General features: G+C 40.2%; 2 protein-coding genes across 6 annotated transcripts in view; one reads left to right on the top strand and one right to left on the bottom strand.

Moving 5' to 3' along the window:
* Nucleotides 1-283: 283 nt before the first annotated feature.
* The window catches only part of neil3 (nei-like DNA glycosylase 3), a 32,505-nt gene continuing 7,410 nt past the window's right edge, over nt 284-25,378 (bottom strand). Inside the window, exons 9-11 of one of the 4 annotated variants that reach the window (XM_088988946.1) lie at nt 24,560-24,674; nt 6,932-7,013; nt 284-417 (exon numbers count right to left, since the gene is read on the bottom strand). In XM_088988946.1, the coding sequence (XP_088845072.1) occupies nt 399-417; nt 6,932-7,013; nt 24,560-24,674 (216 nt within the window). In that variant the 3' untranslated portion in view covers nt 284-398. Of the gene's footprint in view, nt 418-6,931; nt 7,014-24,293; nt 24,675-25,378 lie in introns of those variants that run through there. The other 3 variants (XM_088988928.1, XM_088988954.1, XM_088988938.1) reach the window with 3 other exon arrangements.
* aga (aspartylglucosaminidase) lies at nt 11,871-24,296 on the top strand. Of its 2 annotated transcripts, none has more exons than XM_088988977.1 (9): nt 11,871-12,124; nt 14,459-14,612; nt 14,691-14,803; nt 22,251-22,363; nt 22,949-23,054; nt 23,336-23,411; nt 23,491-23,598; nt 23,887-24,020; nt 24,133-24,296. In XM_088988977.1, exons 1-9 carry the CDS (start codon nt 12,016-12,018, stop codon nt 24,231-24,233), a joined length of 1,014 nt encoding a protein of 337 aa, XP_088845103.1. In that variant the 5' UTR covers nt 11,871-12,015; the 3' UTR covers nt 24,234-24,296. The 2 variants fall into 2 exon arrangements, with proteins under 2 accessions (XP_088845103.1, XP_088845095.1); XM_088988969.1 differs by having other exon boundaries at nt 23,827-24,020.

Here is a 25,378-nt window from a genome sequence, read left to right as displayed (position 1 = left end):
ATAAGATATATATATATATATATATATATAATGTATTTGAGGGGTGTCCTTTAGTTGTTAAATGCAGGGAGCTTGGACAAATACAAAATTACTTTAATACTGGTTTTGAAATTGCAGCTTGCACATTGAACCTTTACAGTATCCTACAGTCCTGGAAGCCAGAAAGCTTCCAGGTGAGCCACCCCAGGTGCACTTAATCCGCACCATCATGTTGCAGCGATAAGACTTATAAACAAGTGAAAAAAGCGCCACTTCAGATGGTCTCCAGTCGGGACACGGCTTCGCCAAACACATGAGAAATGCAATCGCCGTCTCCATCAAACAATTGCACTCCTCCTGCCTTGTCACGCAGCGCTATTTGCCCCTTTTGAGATGCTTGTGCGTCTTATCAGAACGCCTCAGGCAAGCTGCAAACAGCTGGAGAAAAAAATGAAAAGGAAATAAAGATGGCAATGCTGGAGAGGAAAAAAAGAGGCGTCATCTTGCTCTCATGCATGAAGAGGTCTATAAGTCCCCAGAGTCTTACCTGTGGGTTTGTGATACATTTACCACATTTTTCCTCAAAAAGCCACTTTGGGAGTAATTTCGACATCAGAATTTATTGTCTAGAAGAATTTTGGGCCTTGCTATATTTTTATTATATTTATATTTCTTTCTGGGAAATACAGCCTTAAAGCAAAGCACAGTACTGCTTGAGTGTAGTTGTTCAAACTTTTTGTCAGACCGAAACTGGTCAAAAGCTAACATGCTTAGAGTTGGTATGGTAATGCTCTAATGTGGTAAGATTGTAACTTCCGCAGAGATGGAATTTCCAATTGAGAAAGGTTTTTACATTTTCTCCTGTGTTCCGGTACAGTTTAAGCAAAACCGATCAAAAATGCTATCAGTTGATATGATAAAAGCACAGCAAGACAATATCCTGTGTTCTTGACATCTCCGCTCTTGTTACATCGTTAGTACAATAAATTTGGGTCACTGAAAACTACATTATTTGGGTCTGAAATGTATTACTTTTATCTGAGCTACTCAGGTTTCGACATCAATGTTAGCCCAGTGGCCCGTGCCCATTACCTACCCTGCATGTGTCGTTACTATTGAACACACTTGTCAAAATATGGCATATAACTCGGCAAACCTGGCACCACAGATGGGCTTACCTACCCACCAAAATGCTTGTGCATTTGAGGCACAGCTATAAAAAAACAAAACAAAAAAAACAACAACTTTACATTATTAAAATTATGACTACATTACTTCTACTTATTTACTACTGTAGTAGTAGTAGTAGTAGTAGTAGTAGTAGTAGTTGGAGCAGCTATTTTTACATTGTGAAATGCTAACATCAACAAATATCCTGTCACCCAGGTGTGAAAGTTAAGGCCTAGGGGCCTGATCCAGACCGCCACATCATTTTATATGGCCTGCAGGAGCAAATCATGTGTGTCAATTGTCATGATCCTTGCTGGGTTCTGTACCAAAATGTCAAATTGTCATGGGCAAGAAATAACGAGGGATGTGGCCAGCGACAAAACAAATGAGTTTAACACTCCTAGTCTATCATAATGATATTAAAAATATTTGCTTTAAAAGAGCGATGTAATTTTTGTTTGGATTCATAGCTTATCTGCAACAGCAAAATGATTTTCAGTACGCAGGCTTATGTGCGACAAATACATCAATGTTTATGTGCATATTTTTCAAAGTCATTCTGCAAAATTCTGCAATGGCCCAAGACATTGTCCTAATATTTTGTATTTACTTTATATTTTCTAGACAAGGCGTTACCCTAATTCTGTGGGTGGCAAAAATGGGGAAGTTATAATATGCTGAGGGTAATGACTTGCAGCAACAAGATGTTAAAAAAACAATAACTATGAAGTTTTCATTTTAGGATAAATTGTGAAATGACCTTTAGACTACTTTACGTTAATTACCATTCGGATGAAAATAGATCTGCTAGCATGTTCCCACGACCCTCATTAGGAGAAGCGCCTCAGATGATGGATGGATGTTACCAAGGTAGCCTTTGATCCAATCTTTTCCATATCAGGATAACAAAACATAGACTTGTCAGTGAAGATTTTTCTTACAATATGTGTCTGTGGAAGCTCTCAGTCGTACAGGAGTGGTCAATCGATGAAAAGGTTTCTTCAGCTGTCATCTATACTTCTTTGAAGGTGTCGGACGTTTCGCTTCTTATCCAAGATGCTTCTTCAGCGAACTATAGTCTTATTGGTAGTATCGACCCTATATATAGTAAAGGCTCGTTATATCGATATCTGTTACATTGATAATGCTGCTTATTACGATACTATTTTCATTTCCCGGCAAATTTCTAGTCTTTTTATGTAGAAATTAGTTCCGTTTAGTACAATACATGGTTATTATGATAATCTGGTTACTACGGTGCTCTTTTTCATCTCCCGCGGGCCATTTTGCTATGTTTATTTCATCATATTTGCTTAGGTGTCAGTGGCACCGTTGGTCACGTGACTTCATCACGTGACCAGCTTCCGTGTCTTGCGCAGTGTAGCAGACGCCATTTTCTACCATAATAAAGACGGCATACTATAAAGATTTCGGACCTGGATCAAAGAGCATGAGAGGTCACAATACTGTAGTCTTCTTATACAGTATACAGTTGTTTGACACCAATTTCAACCATGGGGAAACAAATTGTGATATCCCAACAACGTAAAAGGCAATCATGGCTGTGGAGGACAATCCAACGAGCAAATCCATCGCGAAATAGTTCGACGTGCCGCAGAATACTTCATCAACGTAAGTAATGAAAACGTTGAAGTTTTCGTTTTCCATACATGTACAGTATTTAATTGTGTTGTATTCAGATATCTTTATCGCTTGCAATAATCACTGTTTTTCATATGTTTGTACAAGCTGGCGTTCGTGTTTCTCTCGTGTGTACAATGTCAACAATGTTGAGTGATACGCAGTCACGATTACAAGAGTGTGTTATAAAAATAATAAATGACGTTTTTATTTAATGCATACGTTTATTTTTCACTTCACTACAGTACAAAAGCATGCTAGATACACAATCCAGAAACCCAATGAGAAAATTACATGCCATATCAAAGATCCCCCATTTATAGTCCCCGCTTCATGCAGTAGGGCACAAGATCGGACATATCGATAGTACGGTTATATCGACATTTTTTCTGACTCCCATGAATATGGATATAACAAGACTTTACATATCCCAACTATCCAGACATGGCGATGCCGGACACTGCTGTGATAGGTCCCTGCTCTCAGGTTGGGGGTAGCAGAGGACTACTCCCTGTGGCTCCACTGATTGTTCCTATTGTCCTGACTAACGACTGGCCTGATTGCCCCACTTCCTCCGGTATCACCTCATCAGCATTACAAATCCTATGTTGCCTAAGCAGGCTATTGTATGAGCAATCCAAATTGAACCTCACACCACCATATCGGTTCAGTGAAGGATTTAGCTGTTTTATGAAAACCCCTTCTTTTAGTCCCCTTTCAAACGATCTACAGTAAAGTCTCGTTATATCGATATCGGATATATCGATAGTCCCGGTTATATTGATACTATTTCTATGCACGCACGGAGAAAATTACATGCAAACAGGGTCGGATATATCGATAGTCCCGGTTATATCGATATTTTTTCGGACTCCCTTGAATATCGATATAACGAGACTTTACTGTATGTTCTTTCGCTAAGATTTTAACCTCATTGTTGTCAAATGAGTGGTTGCTAGCTTTTAGGTGCATATGTACTGCCGATAACGTCCGACACCTTCAAAGAAGTACAGATGATGGCTGAAGAAACCTTCGATGGAGCACTCCTGTACGACTGAGAGCTTACATAGACTTATTGCTGCCAACTTTGGGAGAGACATCCTTCTGCTTGTACATAACTTAGAAAAGGCCACTTTTATATTAGCTGACTTAAAGAACCACCTCAGATTCAATCTTAGATGTAGACAGAGCCGGCTAATTCCTAAATGCTTGAAGCAAGAACCCCTGGAACCCGGATACTTAGCCGATAAAATGCTACAAAATTATCCCAGGAAAATACTACATTTGCGAATTAGGAGATTTAACATAGAGATAAAAAAAACTAACAGTCCGAAATAGAAACTTATCAGCGATTACAAACTGAATTTACCCACAAAATCTATCAGGAAGTGTGTGAATTTACTAAATCCAGATACAGATTACAATATGAGTTATGTTTATTGAATACTCTCAATTATCTGTGGCATTCAACAAACATGATAGGATAATGTTAGGTCTGTCAAGATTACCTTTTATCTTGCCAAACGTTTATTTTACACTCTAAAAATACTGCAATCCTTTAAATGTCAAACACTTATATGTATGTATGTGTATATCCCTATTGCACATACTATATTAAATACCGGTACATAAAATGTAACTGCGTTTTTTTTTTTTTTTTTTTTTTTTGGGCCATAACCAGCATGTGTGACGTCCATTGTGAAAGTGAAAAGATTCCTGACACTTGAGTGGGCTTCCAGTTGCACTTTGGACCACTTGAAAATGTAATTTAACATCATCTACCAGTCTCAATGGGAGCTACAATTTCATTTACTGACCGAAGAGAGGCAGTGGAATCATTCACACTACAAAGCATGTGCACAGCATCAGCATCATCATCATCAGCAGCAGCAGCATAAGCAGAAGCAGCAGCAGCAGCAGCAGCGCAATGGTTTAATGCTTCAGCCCCATCGTCTGGATCACACGCACCACTGCATTGGCATCCAGCTATTCGCGTGGACTTGGATTGGATTGGATTTGCCTTTATTAGTCTCGTAATGGAGAAATTTACATTTCACAGCAGCAAAGTTATGAAAGAAATGAAAGTAGAAAAGCAAAACATAGGAGCTGCTGGAAAGGCAGCCACTCTCGCGGCGCCGTCTTGAAGTCAAAATAACAAAAAAACTTCAGGACTTCAGGAGGTCGAACGTCATTCAAATAGATGAATTAACTCGGCAATTTAATAATCAAGAGTAATGGCTTCATGTCGATTGTGACGTTTTAACTGGTTGTTTTGGAAAAGGAGAAACATGTTTTTGCTCGTTTATCGGCAAATTGTCAACAAATGGCAGATGTTTAGAATAGCTGAGTGCATACTGTATGTTGTTGAAGTACAACACTATGTTGAATAGTTTAGTTTGCTGTTCAACAAAAAACATCACATCAATATTTTTGTGTGATTTTTTTTTTTGCTTACCCAAAAAATATGTATTCTTATTACACCTAAATTAATTGAAAAGTCTGCATATACTTTGTGTTCGTGACAGATTGTGACAAGGAGCGCATTGCTGCCCTGGAGAGGCAGCTCAACATTGAACTCAAAGTCAAGCAAGGAGTTGAGAACATGATCCCCATCTATGCCAATGGATCCAACAAGGATAAGAAGATGCTGCAGACGGCCCAGCAGATGCTGCAGGACAGAAAAACCAAAATAGACATCTTGTTTCAATAAAAAATGTTTCAATAAAAAATGTATTGTATGTTACAGGCAGTTCATTAAAGACCAAAAATGCTTATTTTGTTTATTTGTCATTTAAGATCACAAAAATGACTCAATTGTACATGCCTTTAGAAACAACCAAGACTATTTGGAATTTTCAGACTTCATTGGAATTGTATTTGATGTTGTTGGGACAATTTCATCGAAGTCGGCCGTTCTTGCTTTTGGAACTACCCTCGTAATTTATAGTGCGACTTTTGGCAATATTGCCGACCATTTGTTTCACAACCCTGACAAGTGTTTTTATTTGCCGGCTTCGGTTTTTACTATGCGAGCAGAGAGGTGGGTGTGTGGGTATAGAATTAAAGAAAAAAAACGCGAAAAAGGGGTGACATACTTTGTCAACATGTCACATAGCGTACCCACAAAACTCACTTCCCCAGTGTCCTCTAAAAATAGCATAGCAGGCTATGGAACTGCATGCCAATGAAAAGTCGCATGAGACTGTCATTCAAAACCTCTTTCGAGCATTGAACTGAATCCCAGTATTTTTTACACTGTTACTGTGCTCACAGTCTTGCCTATGAATCTTTTATGATTTTTTTTTAACCGATGTTTTCCTCTCGGCGACACAGCACTACACACGTGCCATCTCTCCTGCGAGCGCTGGGCTAATAATCTGGTGTTAATCCGCCATGTCTCCCAGTGAGCTGGGCGATGCCGAAACGGAAAAGACAGAATTAAGTAGCACTAGAATATGATCCAGAACCCTGTCATCTTTAACATGACAGACCAATGTTTATATTAGTGGGTATTTAACAGCACTCTTGCAGTATTCACAATGCAGACATTGTCAAAATATTACAGGTTGGCTCTCAGTTTGAAACCGTTGTTGTCAATTGGTCACATTTTTTGTTTTGTTTTTGATTGTCCCAACATGAAAATCACTGTGAACTTGTGATTGTGAACTTGATATTACATAGCTGCCATTTGACATTGATGCATTTAAAAAAAAACATTAGAAAAAATTACTAAGATTTTCCATTCTTTTTGCAGTTAAACAATTCCTTTCTTTCTATACCAATGTTATTGTCTCTCAAAAGATATTGCTGAGGCTGATATGATGAAAACAGTGGAGACAGCTAAAAGAGGTTGATACAGGCCTGCACTTATCCTCACAAGGGTCACATGGGGTTGTGGAAACTATCCCAGCCGTCTTCAGGCAGTAGGCAAGGGACACCCAGAACCCGTTTTTGAAATGTGGGAGGAAAAGCAACACATGCGCAGGGAAAGCATGTAGGCGGGAGCTGGAATTGAACCCATACTTTTGCACTAAGAGGTCGACGCGCTAAGCACTGGAATACGAGGCTGCCCTCTACTCTATATATTTGCATGAAACCGGCTTAAAATACACCGGTACATGATTAAAATGTGTTCCTTTACCTTGGGTGTCCACCAGCTGGTTCAGGGGTCGCCGTCAGACACATCCCAACCACCTTACGACCACAGCTCTGATCGGCCGCCACTACAATGGAGGAATGAAACATGGTCCCCCCCTGCAGCTCCCAGGAGATGGGAATTGAAACTCTGACAGGTAATTCTGTCAGACATTCCCGTCAAAGCCTCACAATACATTTGGGTCTTACAGGTCAGACCGGCATCTTCTATCACCATTGAAGCCAAGACACCACCAGATGTAATCAGTTGACGGCTCAAAATATTCTAAGTTTTTCCTCATAAAATGCATTCCATTCATTTCAAATAATTGCACATTACTGTATTTGTAATGTTCGTGTTTTCAATTAGTTTGAGTCAGTTAAGTGACAAGTGTTTTAGTTTTTTTTCACCTGTACCGAGTCGTTCCCACCACAGAAAATAAATAATCAGCGTGTGAGTGATTATTAAAGTAATCACTTCAAAGAAGCGACATTGTTTAAATCGCTCTCATCTATTTTTTCTTTATCCTGCAATCGGTTAGACTCCCGTTTTGTCTTTAAGTAAAAAAGAACAATGAATAAAATATCAGAGAAAATTGTATGAATCGTATGAATAATGTAAAGGCGCCTCTCAAGGTCGGTCCATGTTGTTAGTAGTCTCCCCTTCCCTGCCTGCACGCTGTTACTTTTTGATCTTGTTTGCTGTGAGGAAGTCATTGCGGTTCATCCACTAGTCTCGTTGAGGCCCATGGTGAGAGACACCATTTTGAAGGGAGATGGAGGGAGAAATAAAAAGAACCAGGGCCAAGCATGAGCGTGTGGTGTGAAGGCGGTGGAGTGTCATGTGAGCACATTTGTGCCAAAAAGTTTCTCAGCACAGCTTGTTTGCTTCACTTAGTCACAGTCAACATTCTCACAGGGGGGAGGTTGACAGAATGTTGGATTTGTGGGTTTATATCACAGCAAAAGAAATAAAATAATAAGATCATTTCCTTCGTTTTCTAATGTGCTTCTCTTCAGCCGAGTCGCGGGTGTGCTGGAGCCTAACTCATCATCATCAATTACAATAATGATGATGAGGATGATGATTATTATTATTATGAACCTGATTTGAGACATATTAAACGGTTATTAAACCTTTATTCTTTGTATGAGACATTTTGAAAGTTTTGAATATTCGTATTGTGTTGCTTGCAAAAAAGACGTGAAAGTAGCTGCCTCCGGTTACTATGATTTGAAGATGCATTTTGATACAAAGAGCAACGCCAAAAACGTAGAAGTCTGGAAAACATATTGATTATACAATAGCATACAATAGAGAACACTGTAGTAATTAAGAAACACTTGTAATTTCATCATTTAGAAGAATATGTACAGAATGATAAAATGAAGAATATGTAACACACAATATAACATGTGACAAACTACATAAACACGTTTAAAAAATATATATATGGTGTACGATTATTTTGTATTTTGTAAGGGAAAATACGACAGTTTGTAAGGGCATGGAGCCGTGGAGGTTGACAGGTATGCTATCCTCTGAACTGGTCGCCACTCAGTTGCAGGGGCCATACAGAGATAGATGACAATTCACACCATCACTGAGTGGGAAGTGACCCTACATTGCCAGCACGCACAAATGTCCGGCATGTGTAACCACAATGCCATTAGGGGGACAGAGCTTTCAGCTGCTCTGCCCCCTAACTCTGGAACTCGCTTCTTCCCAACATTCGTAACATCGATTCTCTTCCCACCCTCAAACCCCATTTCAAAACCCACCTATTTAAAAATGTATTTTCTGTGTAGCTTTATCTCTTGTTTCTATATATAATTATATCTCTACTTGCCTGTGACTGTAAAGTGTCCTTGAGAGCTTTAAGGCGCTTGAAATAAAATGTATTATTATTATTATTATTATTATTATTATTATTATTATTATTATTCACACACCTTTTTATCGATTTTTTCCCCAACAACTCTTAGATTTGATTTTGCACAGAGGTTTGTTATGGACTGTCGCTTAATTACATGTGATTTTCTGAAGATAAAATATTTGGAACAGTGACATAATAAAATGTTATTGTCTTCGCGATATACCGTACTCACAAAAAGCTGTTATGTCAGCTTCACTCTTATAGATTGCACTCAAAAGACTGATAACCTAACCTAACAAAAACTAAAACAAACAAATTTCACAATCCACACATAGGTTTGTAATGACAGCATGATGTGGACTTGAGTTTCTGTTTGGTATAAACTCATGACACAAAGTGCCATATGGCTACACAAACTAAGTTATACAGTAATTATTTACCTTTTGATATACTTGTACTTATATTACATGCAACAAGTGCATTTAACATCAGAAAAGTATCTTACTTCAGCCTCTGCCTAGTTTATATTACTTACATAATTGTATTTTTTCTCAAGTTTCACTTTTTTATACACATCTTTTCCGTGAGTTGCAAGTGTTGCATGGCGCTCACAATTTGATCAAAATCATCGTCCTCGGCTCAGCGGGATCCCCGGCCAGGGAAATCAAGACAACAAAAATCTTGCTTCTGTACAACGGTGAGCTTAATTTCAGTTACAATTTATGAAGAAAAACCATTGACTGATGGAAACCCTCCCCGTACAGTGTGGTCTTTCTTATTCAAGTCCATCTTTTCTTGAGAGTGGCGGTTAAAGTATAAAACAAACTTGAAACCTGTTGCCAATATGGTTATGAAACGCATCACTTCATTATCATTGGTCATACGAATTCGACCATTGAAACATGAGCGTTAGTGTTTCCCCTGTCTTGACATCTGTTTGCAGCTCATTCTGTTTCGCAACTCAAGACAGGAAGCCCCTCAACTTGTACAACAATGAGCCTGCATCACAACAATTATAGATAGAAGGATATGAGATACAAATTAACAATGGTAAATATACTATTTACATGACACACGTTTGAACCAAACTCACGTCCTAAAATCTGCAATCTACAGTAAGTTTAACTTTCTGGTCGCTGGGAAAAAGATATGTGCATACTGATTTCCTATGTTATCATAGATTCCACTTCACATTTTCTTTTTGCAATCGCTGGTATCATGTATGTTTGTCACCGAAGCCAGTAGGCTGACAAACAGCCACCAACAAGTCCACTGTTGACATTTGCCAAGCACAAACAGCGCATCTCAAGCCAAAATGTACGCCCAAGGCTTCTGCATACCAAAAGCGAACCATCCCTTGAAAGAGGAACGTGACAAAGGTGCTGCCCTGGGCTGTTGCTTCGTAATGTTTATCCCTTCCGTTTTAAACCGGAACTCTCTGAGCCAATCTGCAAGTCAATAATGAGCGTGGATACACAATATAACCTGGATGAAGGATTCCAATGGAAAAAACCCTCGGGTACTCGTTGGTTTTGTTGCTACAATGCTAATTTATGCTAATGTCGTCAATGCAATGGATTTTATGAATAAAAAATGGCCCATGTGGGAAATATGAACACAACAAAGCACCCTTTTTTTTGCTAGGAGAAACGACAACATGCAAGAGATAGGGTCTATTGTGACGGACACATAGCCTGTCAATCACAGAATGAACCTGAGTAAATGTCACAACTCTGGAATTCACCCAGCATTGCTGCTTTGAAGCCAAATATAAGATTTCCAACTCAATTTCAGAAGTAGGTTGTCGGACTAGTGCACTTTGTTATGATTGGCATGTGCGATGAGCAGTCAGGGCAGGCAGAGGCAATAAGCTCTTTCTGCAGAGCGTAGTTCGAAATGTTGCTTCATTTTGAGTGAACTGAAACAGATTCTCTGCATCGGATTTTTTTCGAGTCGGGGATTAGCTCCACAATTGTTTGCAGGAAATGGTCGAAAATGCAATTTTAACATTTGTTTTGGGTGATAGAGGATTGTAGAGCATTTTCAGAGGCCCTGCAAATGGGGGAGTGTTTGTTCTAAGTGTTTGGGAAACTGGATTCAAAATATAATTTAATTTTAAGCAGATTTTTTACTTACAGACAGTGTAGGTGTTCAAATAGATATGTTTCGGCGACTACTTCCGCCGGATTCAAAATATTTGCTCCACTTTGAATGTTTTTGGGGGAGCCACATGATGACAACACAAGGTTTCTCAACAACTCATCTCAACCACACAAGGTTTCCAAATTCTAGAAAGGAAATTCACTGGGGCTGGGTCCCTCAATGCATTCAAAGGCTCCTTCTCAAGTAGACTACATGGATAGGAATTTGGTTACAGTATTGTGTCTTCTACTTCTTTTTCTGAGACTAATAAAAACTAATAAAGGTATCCAATCTAATCTGATATTTTCTAATCAAATTGAATCTAATAAATCTTGTTTGCAACAAGTTTGGAAAGTTGAAAATAGCATGTTAGTCTTCTTCTTTTCCTTTCGGCTTTTCCCTTCAAGGGGTCTCCACAGCCAATCAGTGTCCTCCATCTTCAGAGGTGTGATCCGCATGTTTGTTTTGGCCAAGCTTTTACGTCGGATGCCCTTCCTGACACAACCCTCTGTATATATCCGGGCTTGAGATCGGCACAAGATTTATGTCCCTTTGTAGCTACAGAACAAGCAACTCACTCAGTAAAAGGCTGTTTATGTGGTCCTAAAATTCAATACAGGTAACACCCGACTTACGACCAGCTCGACTTACGACAACCGAACTTACGACCATGACCTTCAGACCCTACTTTTAAAATTTTAATTCTATGCCTGGCACCGCAACACGCTAGCAGGCCGGCAACGCGTTAGTACATCCCTGTTTTAATATTATATTACAATCAGGTATACTGTATCAATATCATACCTAGTGTAATATTTTTAGGGTCAGTATTCCCCTTTTTGTTACCCCCAAAATTTGGTGAGAGCCAACAAAAACGTGAGGCACTGTTCCTTTAAGGATCGCCTGACTGTCAAGAGTCGACGTCATCAAGAAATGACGAATGGTCTTGCTCAGCGACAACATAATTTGACACTATTATAGTGCAACATATTTATTTGAAATTGGAAGATATACCTCACCGTATATCTACTAAGCATGAATTGACTAACTAGTGTGTTGTTTTAAGCACACAATGTCGACGTCGTTGATATTTTTCATTTTCATATGCCCGCTTGTATTTGGGGAAGGCTCACTACCACTGGTAATCAATACCTGGAACTTCAAAAATGCGACGGTTGCGGGTATGTTTTGGATTATTATTATTTCATTTATTTATGTGTTTGTTTATTTTGTCAGAGGCACAAGTCTGAATTAGTCCCAAGTGTGACACACTCGTGACCGGATGAGTCGGACGGCACTCTTAAGTCCAGTTCGCCACTGAGATTTGAATGAATGAAATTCAGAGTCAAATTCATCAATTAATATGTTCCCTGCTCCCCCGATGACAATGGAAACTGGCTGACATGATTGACTAGTTGTTTCTGCCCTTGCTCCATTGAATTGTTAGGGATGCCGCATCAGAAAGCGCAGATTGAAAGTGAAAACACTTGAGCCGTTGCTTAGACTTAATTCAATTGGGCTTTCCCCCAGGTGCGCGCCATGCAACTGTTCTCACAAGTGAAACATGTACGATATGTGAGTTAACTGGAAAATCTTTTGCGTTTGATAGATGGAAATTTTAGTTTATCGGATGTGTATATTTTCCACCCAGTTTCTGAGGCAGTCAGTGTGAAAGCAAGCAAATTGACACGCTTTGTGTGTGCGTGTAAGTACGTGCGTGTTCGTGCGTGTTCTTATTGGACGCAGTTGTCGATCGTTAGGTATTTGGATGTTGCTGTATTCTGAAGTTTCTGCTAAAACATCACTGTAGCACTGCGCATTGAGCAACAATAAGCCCGAACCCATAGTGCCAATGGAAGACGTTTGCCACGGTTACATCATTTCTTATTGTGACAGAAATTTGGCAACTAAGGATGTGTGACATGTTGAAGGAAACAAAATTTAAAGCTGGAGTGGATTAAAGTGGTTTTTGTATCGCTTGTACAGTCTACAAATTGTTGTCTCCCTGGAGCGCCTGCCCAAGTATCATTAGGGCAAGAACACAACCAAGATTTTTTTTCCTTGCCTATGTTAAAAATATGTCTAGGGACCAAGTTGTTCTGATTATAGTATTTTTCACACAAACTGTTCATCTGTTATTGAAAAAAAGTAATTCTTATCACAAAAAAACATGTAATGTAGTGTAATTTATATTACAAGACATGTCAGAAAATATGTTGCAGGTGAAGTTTGCAAGCGAGCAACTTGCATCAGCTATACTCGCGCGACAGGGAATGCATCAGTTAGGGAAAACTGCAGTCAAATTAATTTTAAACGTGATGAAATTCCTGTTTGAAAGGAATCACCTTCTCATATCCTTAATCTAATGACGTATACCAACAAAGATTATGGGAAGATAGCATGAAGGTTAGGAGCTTTGACTTTCCAGAGAGACCTTTTCACAACCAAAAGGTCTTCGCGTTATAATCCCTTGTCTTTGATGTCCCATCAGTAATGTGTCACTGTTGTGAACTGAGGTGAGCGCTAATCGTGGACGCAATGTTGAATAACGAAAGCGACAAAGACATAGATTTTCAAACATCTATTTGCTGGCCAAAAGCAAACAATAAACTCAATGCTCAGCTTTTCCACAGGTATGTGAGTGCACAGCAGTCTGAGTACATCTTTTTAAGTCCATGACAAAAGTGTGGAAAAGGTCAAGGCAGGAAAAGTGACACATGAATTATCAAGGCACCACCGTGTGGCATGTTATAATATTACTGTAATGAGTGTTACACCGTGTATATTGTCTCAATCCGTGGATCTGCATCAACTCAAACTATTCTGCGCACCATTTTAGCTCCATTGTTGAAACCCATACAATACAATACAAGTACCTGTACATGAATCATTGGCACCGCCCTACCCACTCTCGAGGACTTGCACACTGCAAGAATCCAAACTAGGGCGCGGAAAATCCTACTGGACCCTCCGCACCCTGCCCACCACCTTTTCCAGCTACTCCCCTCAGGCAGGCGCTACCGATCCATGCGCACCATGAGCACCAAATCCAGCAGACATTTAAACAGCTTCTTCCCCCAAGCCATTAACTCTTTGAACTCTTTCAACAGTAGCCAAAATGGAACTGTATAGTGCCACTTAGCAGTTTTTTTTTTAACAACGATACTAGTGCAGCGTGTTCTACCGGAAACAAATTCCTTGTGTGTTCTACATACTTGGCAATAAAGATGATTCTGATTCTGATGAAATAGCCTCTAAATTGGACACACCAAAGAGAAGCAGGTTAATCATACCATACCCATACCAATTCAAATGATTTAAGAAAAGTAAATACAATGATTTTTTTCAAAATCATGCTTTCATCACCACTTTTATAACCTGTGAGAATGACTGCAAAAGGTGTAAGCACACCCCATTCATCTGTTAATCAATTACAAGTAATAAACGCTGGAAAACTGCAGACTAACTATACTTCATCCAGCAGAAACAATCAATTGTGTTTGTCACTATTTCAGCGTGGTCGGTCCTGCAGTCCGGAGGCTCTGTATTGGATGCCGTGGAGACAGGGTGCAACCGCTGTCAAGAGGAGCAGTGTGACGGCAGTGTAGGCTACGGTAGTAACCCAGACGAGAGTGGTGAGACCACATTGGATGCCATGATCATGAACGGGTAAAAATAACAAAAAATATATGAAATAAAACTATTCCAGTGGTCAAGGGGGAAACATAACCATGTCTGTGTGAGCAGCAACACGATGGAGGTTGGCGCTGTGGCTGACCTGAGAAGGATTAAGAACGCTATTGGCGTAGCAAGAGCAGTGATGGAGCGCACGGAGCACACTATGCTGGTGGGAGAGTCAGGTATGATGAGTACAGTATGAGGTTTAACACCCGAGACTGACTTGCCAGTCCGATTTTCTTTGAAAGTAATAGTCCACACAAACCCTAGTTTAAATCCTGACTTTGAAACCCTAGACTTGGATTTGAAGTTCTCATTTCTTACTCGAACAACTTCACACACAAATTTGAAAACCTTCACTTGAATCCCTTGCACTAATTGGAAACGATCAGCCTCACTTTAGATCCGAACCAGAAACCCTAACCCAGGAAAGAAGCCCTAACCCTAAATTGAAACTGTAACCTGAAACCTTAACCCTGAATTGAAATCTTAATTTGAAACGAACCACTAATTAAGAGACAATGGGGTAAAAACCTAAACGTAAACACCTTACCTTGACTTGAAACCCTAACTCAAAACACTAACCCTCGCTTGAAAAATTATTTGAAACCCTAAACATGACTAAAAACAAATTAAAAAACCTTATTTGAAACCTTAAAGGACAACCAACACCATGTTTTGTTTCCTAACTGACATCAGAAAAACGTTTTATAGCTTATAAAATACCCAAAACACGCAGGCTGATATTTTTACTCAAATGCAAAACACCAATAAAAATGACTTAAAGTGTGCTAAAACTGCAACAAATTGGGCTCCGAATAGGGGGTTTTCAGAAAGTCCCGCCCCCAGTTTGTCATTTCACGCCACTATGTCTTGCCTTGTTATAGAATCAAAACAATGGCTTCAGATTCAGAGAAGGTGCTTTCTTGTTACGCATCCAGTTTTAAATATGATTCAAATAGTTCTGAAGAGGAAATCATAAATATTTGCAATCGATTAAAGAAGTCCTTCCGTATCAATTCAAACCGTCAGGACTCCAATGTACCGTCCCAGAAAATGCACAAGATGGTGCCCAAGCTCCGTTGGAAATGGGCTGATTTGTCTGCTGGGAATTTGTGTCAAATATTAGTCTTGGTGCAAAACACAACGATTCACCATTGCGTTATTTATCTGTTTTCCTTCTAATTTCGGCATCAACATGGATCAACACGAAGTTTTCAGACAAAAAAAGTACCCAAAATACATTGTGTGTCGCTTTCTCGGTCAGGGGCGTTCCTGACGTGACATCACGTTAGGAATCGTCACCAACTCGAAAACAAGACTTCCTGAATATTCAGTGCGAGTCTTAAAATGTAAAATATAGTTACATGTGGTGGAATATTTGTAAAATACGCTCAGTAGAAGTCAATTGAAGTGATTTTACAAATTATGGACAACTTGTCCGGAGGCCTCGGTTGTCCTTTAACACAAGATTGTAACATAATCTCAAACTTGAACTTGAAACACCCAAGCAACTTCAAACCCTAACCATATAGCACAAATTCAAAAACCATAAATTGAAACCCTAATCATGACTTGAAAGCCTTATGGAGAACGCTAAACTCTACACAGCACTGTAATTTGAAACACAAACTGTGAAATTAAACTTAATTCAGAACGCCACTTTGAAACACTCCCTGGTCTGAGGTTGAATACAGTTGCCATCTTCATCCCAAAGTAACAGTTGGAGAGTCATCAAATGATGTTTGTGGTCGGTAACGATACACAAGGGAAGGTTGTGGCTTCTCATCCAGTCGTTACTCACAAGAAAAAGAAAAACAACGGCCTGAGCCCAAGTCGTCACAAATGCATGCTTTTATATTGTTATATTGTAAGCAGAAATTGAGTCCCATGAGACGACCCCCCCACCCCCCCAATCTTCTATTGTCGCCTGCTTCCAAATTGTTAAACATCAGCTGAGTTATCAGTTGTGATTGTCAATGTTCCACATCCTATAGAGATGTTCTCATTTTGCATATATTCCACTTCCAAATCAGTCAGGACATTCCTTGTATGACGCCCCGCCATCGCCAAGGCATTTTCTCCAGGAGAACCGTCACTAACGAGATACCGTCCAACCCTCGGGACAGTTCAAGTCTCGCCTCTTGTTTGTGTAGAGAAAATCCCAGTAGTGTCTCAGATTGTCCCGACGACAACCAGTCACTTGAATAGCGTGACACTCGATTTAAATTGGAGCATATTGCCGTTGCCATGTCTGCATGCCTCCGGAGTGACTGATTAGATGTTGAATTTACTCAGATAATGGCAGTGCAAACCATTGTTCAAAATAAACACTGACAGTTCTTGTTTCAATAGGATGGCACTCTTGTACAAAGAGTACTTTTTGCATTCTTTCTGTTGGGTAAAAAGCAGCAGTAGTTGTTGGAAAAACGTGAACCCGAACCTGAATGCAAATACACAAGCCTGAAGGAAAAAAAAATCTGTCAAAGGTTTGGGATAGTTTCTCCAAAATTTATAGCCACAACTAACACCAGGCAACACGCAGACTGGCTAACCGTAGTGATGGCGAAAAAGCTTCACATTTGTTTCATGACTTAGTGTCATATCAAGGATTCAAAAAATACAACTGTCAGTTTAAATAAAGCTGTATAAGAGTTGGCATGTCTGTGTGCTTTTTGTGGTGGCCAGAAAGTGCCATCAAGGAGTCAAAAAATACAATTGGCTCATGAAGCAAATGTGAAGCTTCATTTTCCCATCACTAGCGAATGGGTTAGCAATTTCACAGTCAAATAAATATTTTCTGACCCCCATGTTTAAAAGCCATACTGTCCAAGCTCAAGATGACGACCCAAGTAAACAATCAATGAATTTAATAATGCTAACTCAATTTTTATCCGATTAATTAATGTGGTAGTCAGTAAAAGGTAAAAATATTCAATAGCAGCAGCCCTCCATGCATTCTTAAATCGCTGTGCAAACTTAAGCTTAAAACGGCATGTTTGGAAACTAGTAAACCGATGGATAACCCCAGGTACTCAAACCTTGTACTCATTAATACAAACACAGTTCTCTTTTCACCAGAAAGGCACGATGCTGCATTTTTTCAAGAGGGTAAAATTAGCAGTGTCTGAAACTCATTACAAAAAGTTAGCGGACACCAAGGCAGACAACTCTGAAAAGTTGCCTGCCCCATTTTTCACAACTTGAAAAGCAATAAGACGACTAATTGCCAAAAAAAACATTGTTGCAAAGTATAAAGGATTTTTTAATTCAGGATGTACCTACCACAAATGCTCCCTTGCTGAATTTCTGGTAAATAGCTCTTGTTGATGCTTTTGCTCCAGTTGTCGTTTGTCCATACACTGTTCGTCATGGTGCACAATGCAATGTTTGCGTTGCCTGCTACAAGCCACGTGAACTCTTCTTTCTACGATGCTTTTAATAATAATAATAATAATAATAATACATTTAATTTCTAAGCGCCTTTCAAAACTCTAAAGGACACGTTTTGTAGCATCATAAATTTTGTTAATTTCTTTTGAATCTTCTGGGGCTGAGGTTCTGTGCGTCTACTTTGGAAAATGATATGTAAATGCACGACCCTATAACGCTCGAGAAAGTCCGAAGCACAAAGCAGGCTTTTGATTGGCTGCCGTGCCGAGTATGCAAATTGTCAAACTGTTTGTTTTCTTCCTTCAGCGATCGGTATTCGGTGAAATTTTAACCTGCATCCTTTCACAAAACGATTCGTACAGCCAGCAACCACACACGATATCACCATCCTACTAAAACGCGAAAACGTTCATTCATCACGATTCTTGCCACTATTTACCGCCCCCCCCCCAAACCTAACTGTGACTTAGAACGAATGTTCTACTATTCTCACCTCTCTCTCAACAAACTTCAACTCGTCCAGAATTCTTGAGCCCAGATCATCACCACAACCTCATTCTTTCACCACATCACCCCCGTCCTCCAAGAGCTCCACGGGCTCCTGTTCAAATATAGAATCAACTTTAAAATTCTTCTTTATACATTTAAAGCTATCCATAACCTTGCCCCCCGATACCTATCTGACCTTCTTCAAATTTCTATTCCCTCTCGTTCCCTTAGATCAGGGGTCGGGAACCTTTTTGACGAAGAGAGCCATAAAAGTAAAATATTTAGAAATGTTTTTCAGTGAGAGCCACACGCACGCACACACACGCACGGACGGCCACTTTTCAACAAAATGTCAGAATTTAATATTCAAAATAACTTTGTGATAGTACTCACCGTTAACATGAATGGTTTTCCGTTCCTCATGTTGGTAAAAATCCAGCGGAACGATCGGAATGAAAGTCAACTTGCCGGCTCCATACGCAAAGTTAATGCTAGCCAGCCTGCACACGGCTGATTAGCTTCCACACTTGCTATGCAACATACTTCTCACAGAAGTATATTGATGCTAACGTTAACATGGGGCTTGTTAAAATGTAATTGAGATTCGACTGTTTCATCGATGGTATTGTTTCATTGCAAATTAGAATCAGAAACTTTTCTCTCCACAAAGGCAAACCCTCGGTGTATTCAAGCTGAAGTGTACTTTGTTTTGACTCCTCGGGCTCATTTAAATGGGCGTTTACCTGTTTCAACTGACGGCCAGTATCATCCAATCAAAATTGCGCTTTCCGCCAACGTCGGTCAGTGTCATCCAATCAAAATTGCGCTTTCCGCCAACCGCAGCCCCAACAGAAAATGAACAGGAAAAAAAAGTGAGAATATGTATTTAGATTTATCGGCGAGCCATATGCAATCATCAAAAGAGCCATATATGGCTCGCGAGCCATAGGTTCCCGACCCCTGCCTTAGATCGTCTTCCTCCATCTCTGTGTGCCCCCCCGCGCCCGTCTCAGCACGATGGGTGACAGCCTTCAGCTGCTCTGCCCCCAAACTTTGGAAGTCACTTCCTCCCAACATTCGTAACAACAATTCTCTTCCCACCTTCAAGTCCCATCTCAAAACTTACCTATTTAAAATTGCATTTTCTGTGTAGCTCTCTCTCTTGTTTCTATTTCTAATTCTATTTTATTTATTGCATTTGTGAGCAGCAGTATGGCTTCATGCAAAAAAAGAGTACGACAGATGCAGTGTTTGCTTTAAGAATGCTGATGGAGAAGTACAGAGGAGGTCAGAAGGAATTGCATTGTGTCTTTGTAGATCTGGAGAAAGCGTACGACAGGGTACCCAGAGAAGAGCCGTGGCATTGCATGAGGAAGTCTGGAGTGACGGAAAAGTATGTAAGACATGATACATGTCTTGTGGTGCAAGACATGTATCATGTGAGGTGTGCTGTCGGTGTGACAGAGGAGGTGGAGGTGAGACTCCACCAGGGGTCAGCTCTGAGCCCCTTCTTATTTGCTATGGTGATGGACAGGCTGACAGACAATGTTAGAAGAGAATCTCCTTGGACCATGATGTTTGCAGAAGACATTTTGATCTGCAGCGAGAACAGGGAACAGGTGGCGGAGAAACTAGAGATGTGGAGATATGCCCTGGAAAAGAGAGGAATGACGATCAGTCGCAGCAAGACGGAATATACGTGTGTGAATGAGAAGGATCCAAGTGCAAGAGTGATGCTCCAGGGAGAAGAGATAAAGAAGGTGGAGGATTTTAAGTACTTGAGGTCAACTGTCCAGAGCAATGGAGAGTGTGGAAAAGAGGTGAAGAAGCGTGTCCAGGCAGGCTGGAGCGCTGGAGAAAAATGTCAGGTGTGATGTGTGATAGAAGGGTTTCAGCTAGGATGAAAGAAAAAGTGTATAAAACAGTGGTGAGACCAGCCATGATGTTTGGACTGGAGACAGTGCCACTGAAGAAAAGACAGGAAGCAGAGCTGGAGGTAGCAGAGCTGAAGATGGTGAGGTTTTCATCAATCAGAAATGAGTACATTAGAGGGACAACTCATATTAGAGGCTTTGGAGAGAAAGTCAGAGAGGCCAGACTGAGATGGTTTGGACATGTCCAGAGGAGAGACAGTGACTAGATCAGGAAAAGGATGCTGAGCCTTGAACTTCCAGGCAGGAGACAGAGAGGAAGACCGAAGAAGAGGTTTATGGATGTGGTCAAAGAGGACATGAAGGTAGCTGGTGTGAGAGAAGAGGATGCACAAAACCGGGATAAATGGAGGACATTGATTCGCGGTGGCGACCCCTGAAGGGAAAAGACGACAGGAAAAGAAGAAGATGCATTCTATTTGTGATTGTATTTTATTATTATAGTAAAATATTCTTGTCTGTGACTGTAAAGTGTCCTTGAGAGGTTTGAAAGGCGCTTGAAATGTAATGTATTATTATGTGTTATTATATAAAACAATGATCGCGCTCGCTGACAACTGTTGTGTTTATTTAGCTTTCTGCCTACAAATGACGTCACGCTGGCATCTCCTATAACGCTCGGGAAAGTCCGATGGCAGGAAGCAGGCTTCTGATTGGCTGCCCTGCCGAGTATGCAAATTGACAAACGAACCGAAATTCCCAAACCGAACGAAGATTTCGAAATCACAATAATTTAATTCCGATTTCAAAATCTTCGTTCAAACGTTTGCTTTATTGAATAAAGCAAACGTTTGATTTGAAAAAAAAAATCCTTTCCTTGAAGAAGTTGTCGGCCACCCGAGCGGAGACATTCTGGAAGTTGTACGCCCGACGTAAAAGTTGCACGCCCCGGGCGTCCGGGCAGACGCTATTTCAAACACTGATTAAATTAGCACTATCTCGTGGAAAAACTAGAATGCCAGTCGTCCACATGTACATCTCAAAGCAATAGTTCCCAACTACTGGTCCCCAGACTGGGACCGGGCCTCTGCCCATTTTGGAACCATGCCAAACAGAAACAGACCTGTGAGCTGTGCTGTGAGCATATTTGCTTCATCAGACGAGGAGAAAAAGCGGGCAGCTGGCTAATAAACCATTGCTTTGCAAGTTGAAATAAACTGAATTTGCCAATCAGAGAAAGAAAAGGCAGTACTGTACACAGAAAGCGATGGTGACTAACATATGGGCAACCATATGACAAGGCTATTCTTTGTTATCAGTAGGGTGCTGTAAAATTGGCTATTTAAAACCAGTGGGGGGTGAAATGGTTGCCGGTCCGAAAAACAGCTTGTACTTGTCTCATTTGGTCCATTACACAAAAATAGGTTGGGGACCACTGTCTTAGAAGATTGCCTTATTTCATGTTAGCATGATTGTAGAAATTGAAATGGCAGACAGAATCAAGGACAAGGTTTTAAACACGAGTACTCTGACAAATTTCACTGGTTTTGATTCGACAAAGCCAGAAATGGTTTCGAGTGAAATAAATGGCACAGCCTGTGCTTAGGACCTCATAAGCAATCATTTTCATGCATTTGTTATACAATTATTGTTCAAATCAGCCTCTGTGAAATGTATTTCTAAACTAATTTAAAGCAACCTGAAGGCATCTATTGAGCACTCTTGTGTCAGCCAATAAATCCATGCTAACACATGCTTGGACCGTGGCTGCTCCTCAGTCGTGATTACATTTGGCTAAAAGAACAAATCAGGGCTATAAAATTTGCACTCGTGTCAAAAAAAATCTAAGAAGGCCATATGTTGTCTTTCTTTGCAGCGTCTGTGTTCGCAGAAAATATGGGCTTCATCGCCGAGGACCTGACCAGCATCAAGTCGCTGGATATTTTCACGCAGTGGCTGAAGGGCAATTGCCAACCTAATTACAGAAAGGTGAGCGTGCCGGTATTTTGATTAGCATTGGCTTCAGGCATGCTGCTACGAAAAGATATTGGGTTGCGAGCTTAACTGGCATGCTAATACTTGTTATTCATCGAAAAAAAAGTGGCTTGTTCAGTTTAGAAGTGTTTCATTTGTTTGATTTATCGTGAATTTATAACGATAGAATCATCCTTAGCTCATGATGGCACAAGTCGAATCGATCCATGTTCAAGTTTAATCTGTGTTTGTTTCATTATAATCAAACACACTCATCCTAACAAGCCAAGAGTATTTAAAATATATATCCATCTTCCATTGTCTCAACAGCAGGTGATTCCCTTTTATTTAGTGATGGAGCATTTAGGTATAAAGACAAATTTAATCAAGCAACTGCCACAAAACTGTGATGAACAATAGGCATCGTGAAGTGCGTCACCGTGGACTGTTTTTACTTCAGAGAACCTTTATCTCAGTTTTTCATTTAACAACAATCTATGAGGCTTTTCAAACTCAATTGCTTGACTCATACAAATAAGATAAACATAATCATGTTATGTTATTTTTTGCATTAAAAACACTGTTTTTTTCTTCCTCCAGAATGTTTTTCCCAACCCATCCCAATCGTGTCCTCCCTACAAGCCACAAATGAAGTTGGAACAGAAAAAGCACCGCCCTGCTGATATTCGCTCCCATGACACCATAGGTTGGTATCCCCGTTTTTCAAGCTTGTGTAAAGAAATATTTGTATTTTAAGAGTACCACATGTGTTTCCCAATAAATCACTTATGGGTGTCATTTTGAAGTTAGAAAAATCTAACTCGAGTTACACACTCAAGAGGTCCATCATGCACAAAAGGTCATATTGAACGTTATCTCAGCTATTTTGATCGAAGTCCAGGGCTTGCACTTTGGTAAACCGCTACTACGGAATGTGCCCCAATGATTCCAGCTTCAATTCTATTTGATTGACTTATTATTTACCAGGTATGATAGCATTGGATCGATATGGCCATGTGGCTGCTGGGACTTCCACCAATGGGCTCACTCATAAAGTTCCAGGGTATGTTAATTATTGTAACCGCACAAGCAAATGTGCATGCTCAAACGGTATACTCAGACATTTTGTACCCGGCACACAGTCGAGTAGGGGACTCTCCTATCGTCGGGGCAGGAGCGTACGCTGACAGCTCGGTAGGAGCCGCCGCTGCAACTGGAAACGGGGACCTCATGATGCGCTTTCTGCCCAGGTAGTGTCCCTGTGCTTTTATGCTGGTGTATTTTAAAAGTTATAGTAGAAATAACTTTTTGCACATAACATTGTGACTTTACTTGCTCTAAAATACAGTTTTACCTAAGAAATTGCACAAAATTAACCGAGGAGTCAGTCCGTGAATTTGTCCTATAAAGAGAGTTAGCGCAGATTCCGCCTTGAGGGACAGCAATGCACCCCGAGCTGACTGCGACCGTCCGTTTAGTGGCCTTGACAAGCCCTCGTTAGTTGGCCTGACGCCTGTCCAATGCCACACTGCCGACAGTTACTTGGCAGTTGAGCTGATGAGGACTGGGATGGATCCCTCGGCAGCCTGCAAGATGGCCATTTCCAGGATTAAGAGGCATTACGCTGACTTTTTTGGGGCAATCATATGTGCAAACTCAACAGGACATTATGGTGAGTTTTTGGATTCACATAAACACACGGATGCCAAATATAATTAGGACTTATCTGAGAGACAATGTCTGGGACATCAAAACCAATCATTTGCTTTTGCTGTTTTTTTAAGGTGCCGCTTGTAACAAAGTCGACGGATTTTTGCAGTTTCACTACATGGTGTCAAGCGGCGAGTCTGATGGGCCACTTCTCAAATCAGTGGACTGTTTTTAATAGTTTTTTTTCTGAACCAAAGATTTTGGAGAGACATTGACATTAAAATAATAACTGAAGTAAGGCTTTGTTTGGCATCTTTAATATATATTTCTATATAAAAACTTTATAGCTCATGATAGAGAGATGAAAGACACACAATACACACGCACAAATGACAGAAATTATGTTAAAGGCAGTCGCATCCATAGATTACATTTTTAGTCCTTTAGTGTGGGATTTTCCTCGTTCAAACCTCATTTTCTTCCTAAATTGACACTAACAGCCTGGCATGATAGAAAGGCCAGGTCCGCCCTGCGCCCACTGGAAATAATCGCACTGTTTACCCTTTCGGAAGCCGCATGTGTAGAAATTGCGGCCATTGTTGGGGCCCATCTTAAGCACAGTCCTCCTCACGCACAGTTTTCCATGGTGACAAGAGGGAAAGTGTAAGTCAGCCCACTGGAAAAACAAAATACAGGGAGATGTTTTCAAAAAGCGACTTTTTAGTTATTTGTATACAAATAACTGGGCCGCTTAATTGTCTGCCCAGCCATCAAGTCTGATTTAAACAAAAGCGTGTAGGTGAGCGAGCTTGTCTGAATTGTGATAAAATACTTCAAGACACATTAAAAAATTAGATTTTGATAGCGAAAATCGTTTGTGCAGAAATAAACTATGAACAGAAGTGGAACAATTATTTCAGTGAGTGTGTGGAAATGTATGGTTTCATGTTTAAGTGCACAGAACACACACATTTTACACATCACTTTTATTGATAGGCACTTCCTACTTTAGCACGGACGAATGTGTCTTCCTTGTCATGGTGGAAGATTTTATTCCTCAAAAGCACGCCATTAATTGGTTTGATTTTTCCATTGCTACTGGTTCAAATGCAGTCAATACTAACTACATGCTATTCCACTTGACAGACAATACACAGCAAGCATCCCTTCCACTCTACTACTTGCTCTGCAGTATGATCCTGCATAATCCCTTAACACATACTGCCACCTGCTGGACCGATTTTAAATGGGTACCCATGAAAATTTCAATTGTCTTTGATTAAAAAGCTATTTATTTCAAATTACAACCACACATTATTCAGTTTATGGAAGACGATTCACCAGAGTTTCAGCTATTTCTGGCATTTTTTTTGTCAGTTT

This window comes from Hippocampus bargibanti, linkage group LG02 (assembly GCF_051943395.1).
Source record: "Hippocampus bargibanti isolate YZ-2025 linkage group LG02, ASM5194339v1, whole genome shotgun sequence".
NCBI classification, from domain to species: Eukaryota; Metazoa; Chordata; class Actinopteri; order Syngnathiformes; family Syngnathidae; genus Hippocampus; species Hippocampus bargibanti.
The sequence above is the reverse complement of the archived record's forward strand: the minus strand, read 5'-3'. Positions and strand labels throughout refer to the sequence as shown.

Bases quoted from the DNA above. Each gene is read 5' to 3' on its own strand.
- aga (XM_088988969.1), top strand. From the start codon at position 12,016: ATGTCGACGTCGTTGATATTTTTCATTTTCATATGCCCGCTTGTATTT. The intron at 14,613-14,690 runs GTAAAAATAACA...CTGTGTGAGCAG, and splicing joins GATGCCATGATCATGAACGG to CAACACGATGGAGGTTGGCG. The intron at 23,412-23,490 runs GTATGTTAATTA...CCCGGCACACAG, and splicing joins CTCACTCATAAAGTTCCAGG to TCGAGTAGGGGACTCTCCTA.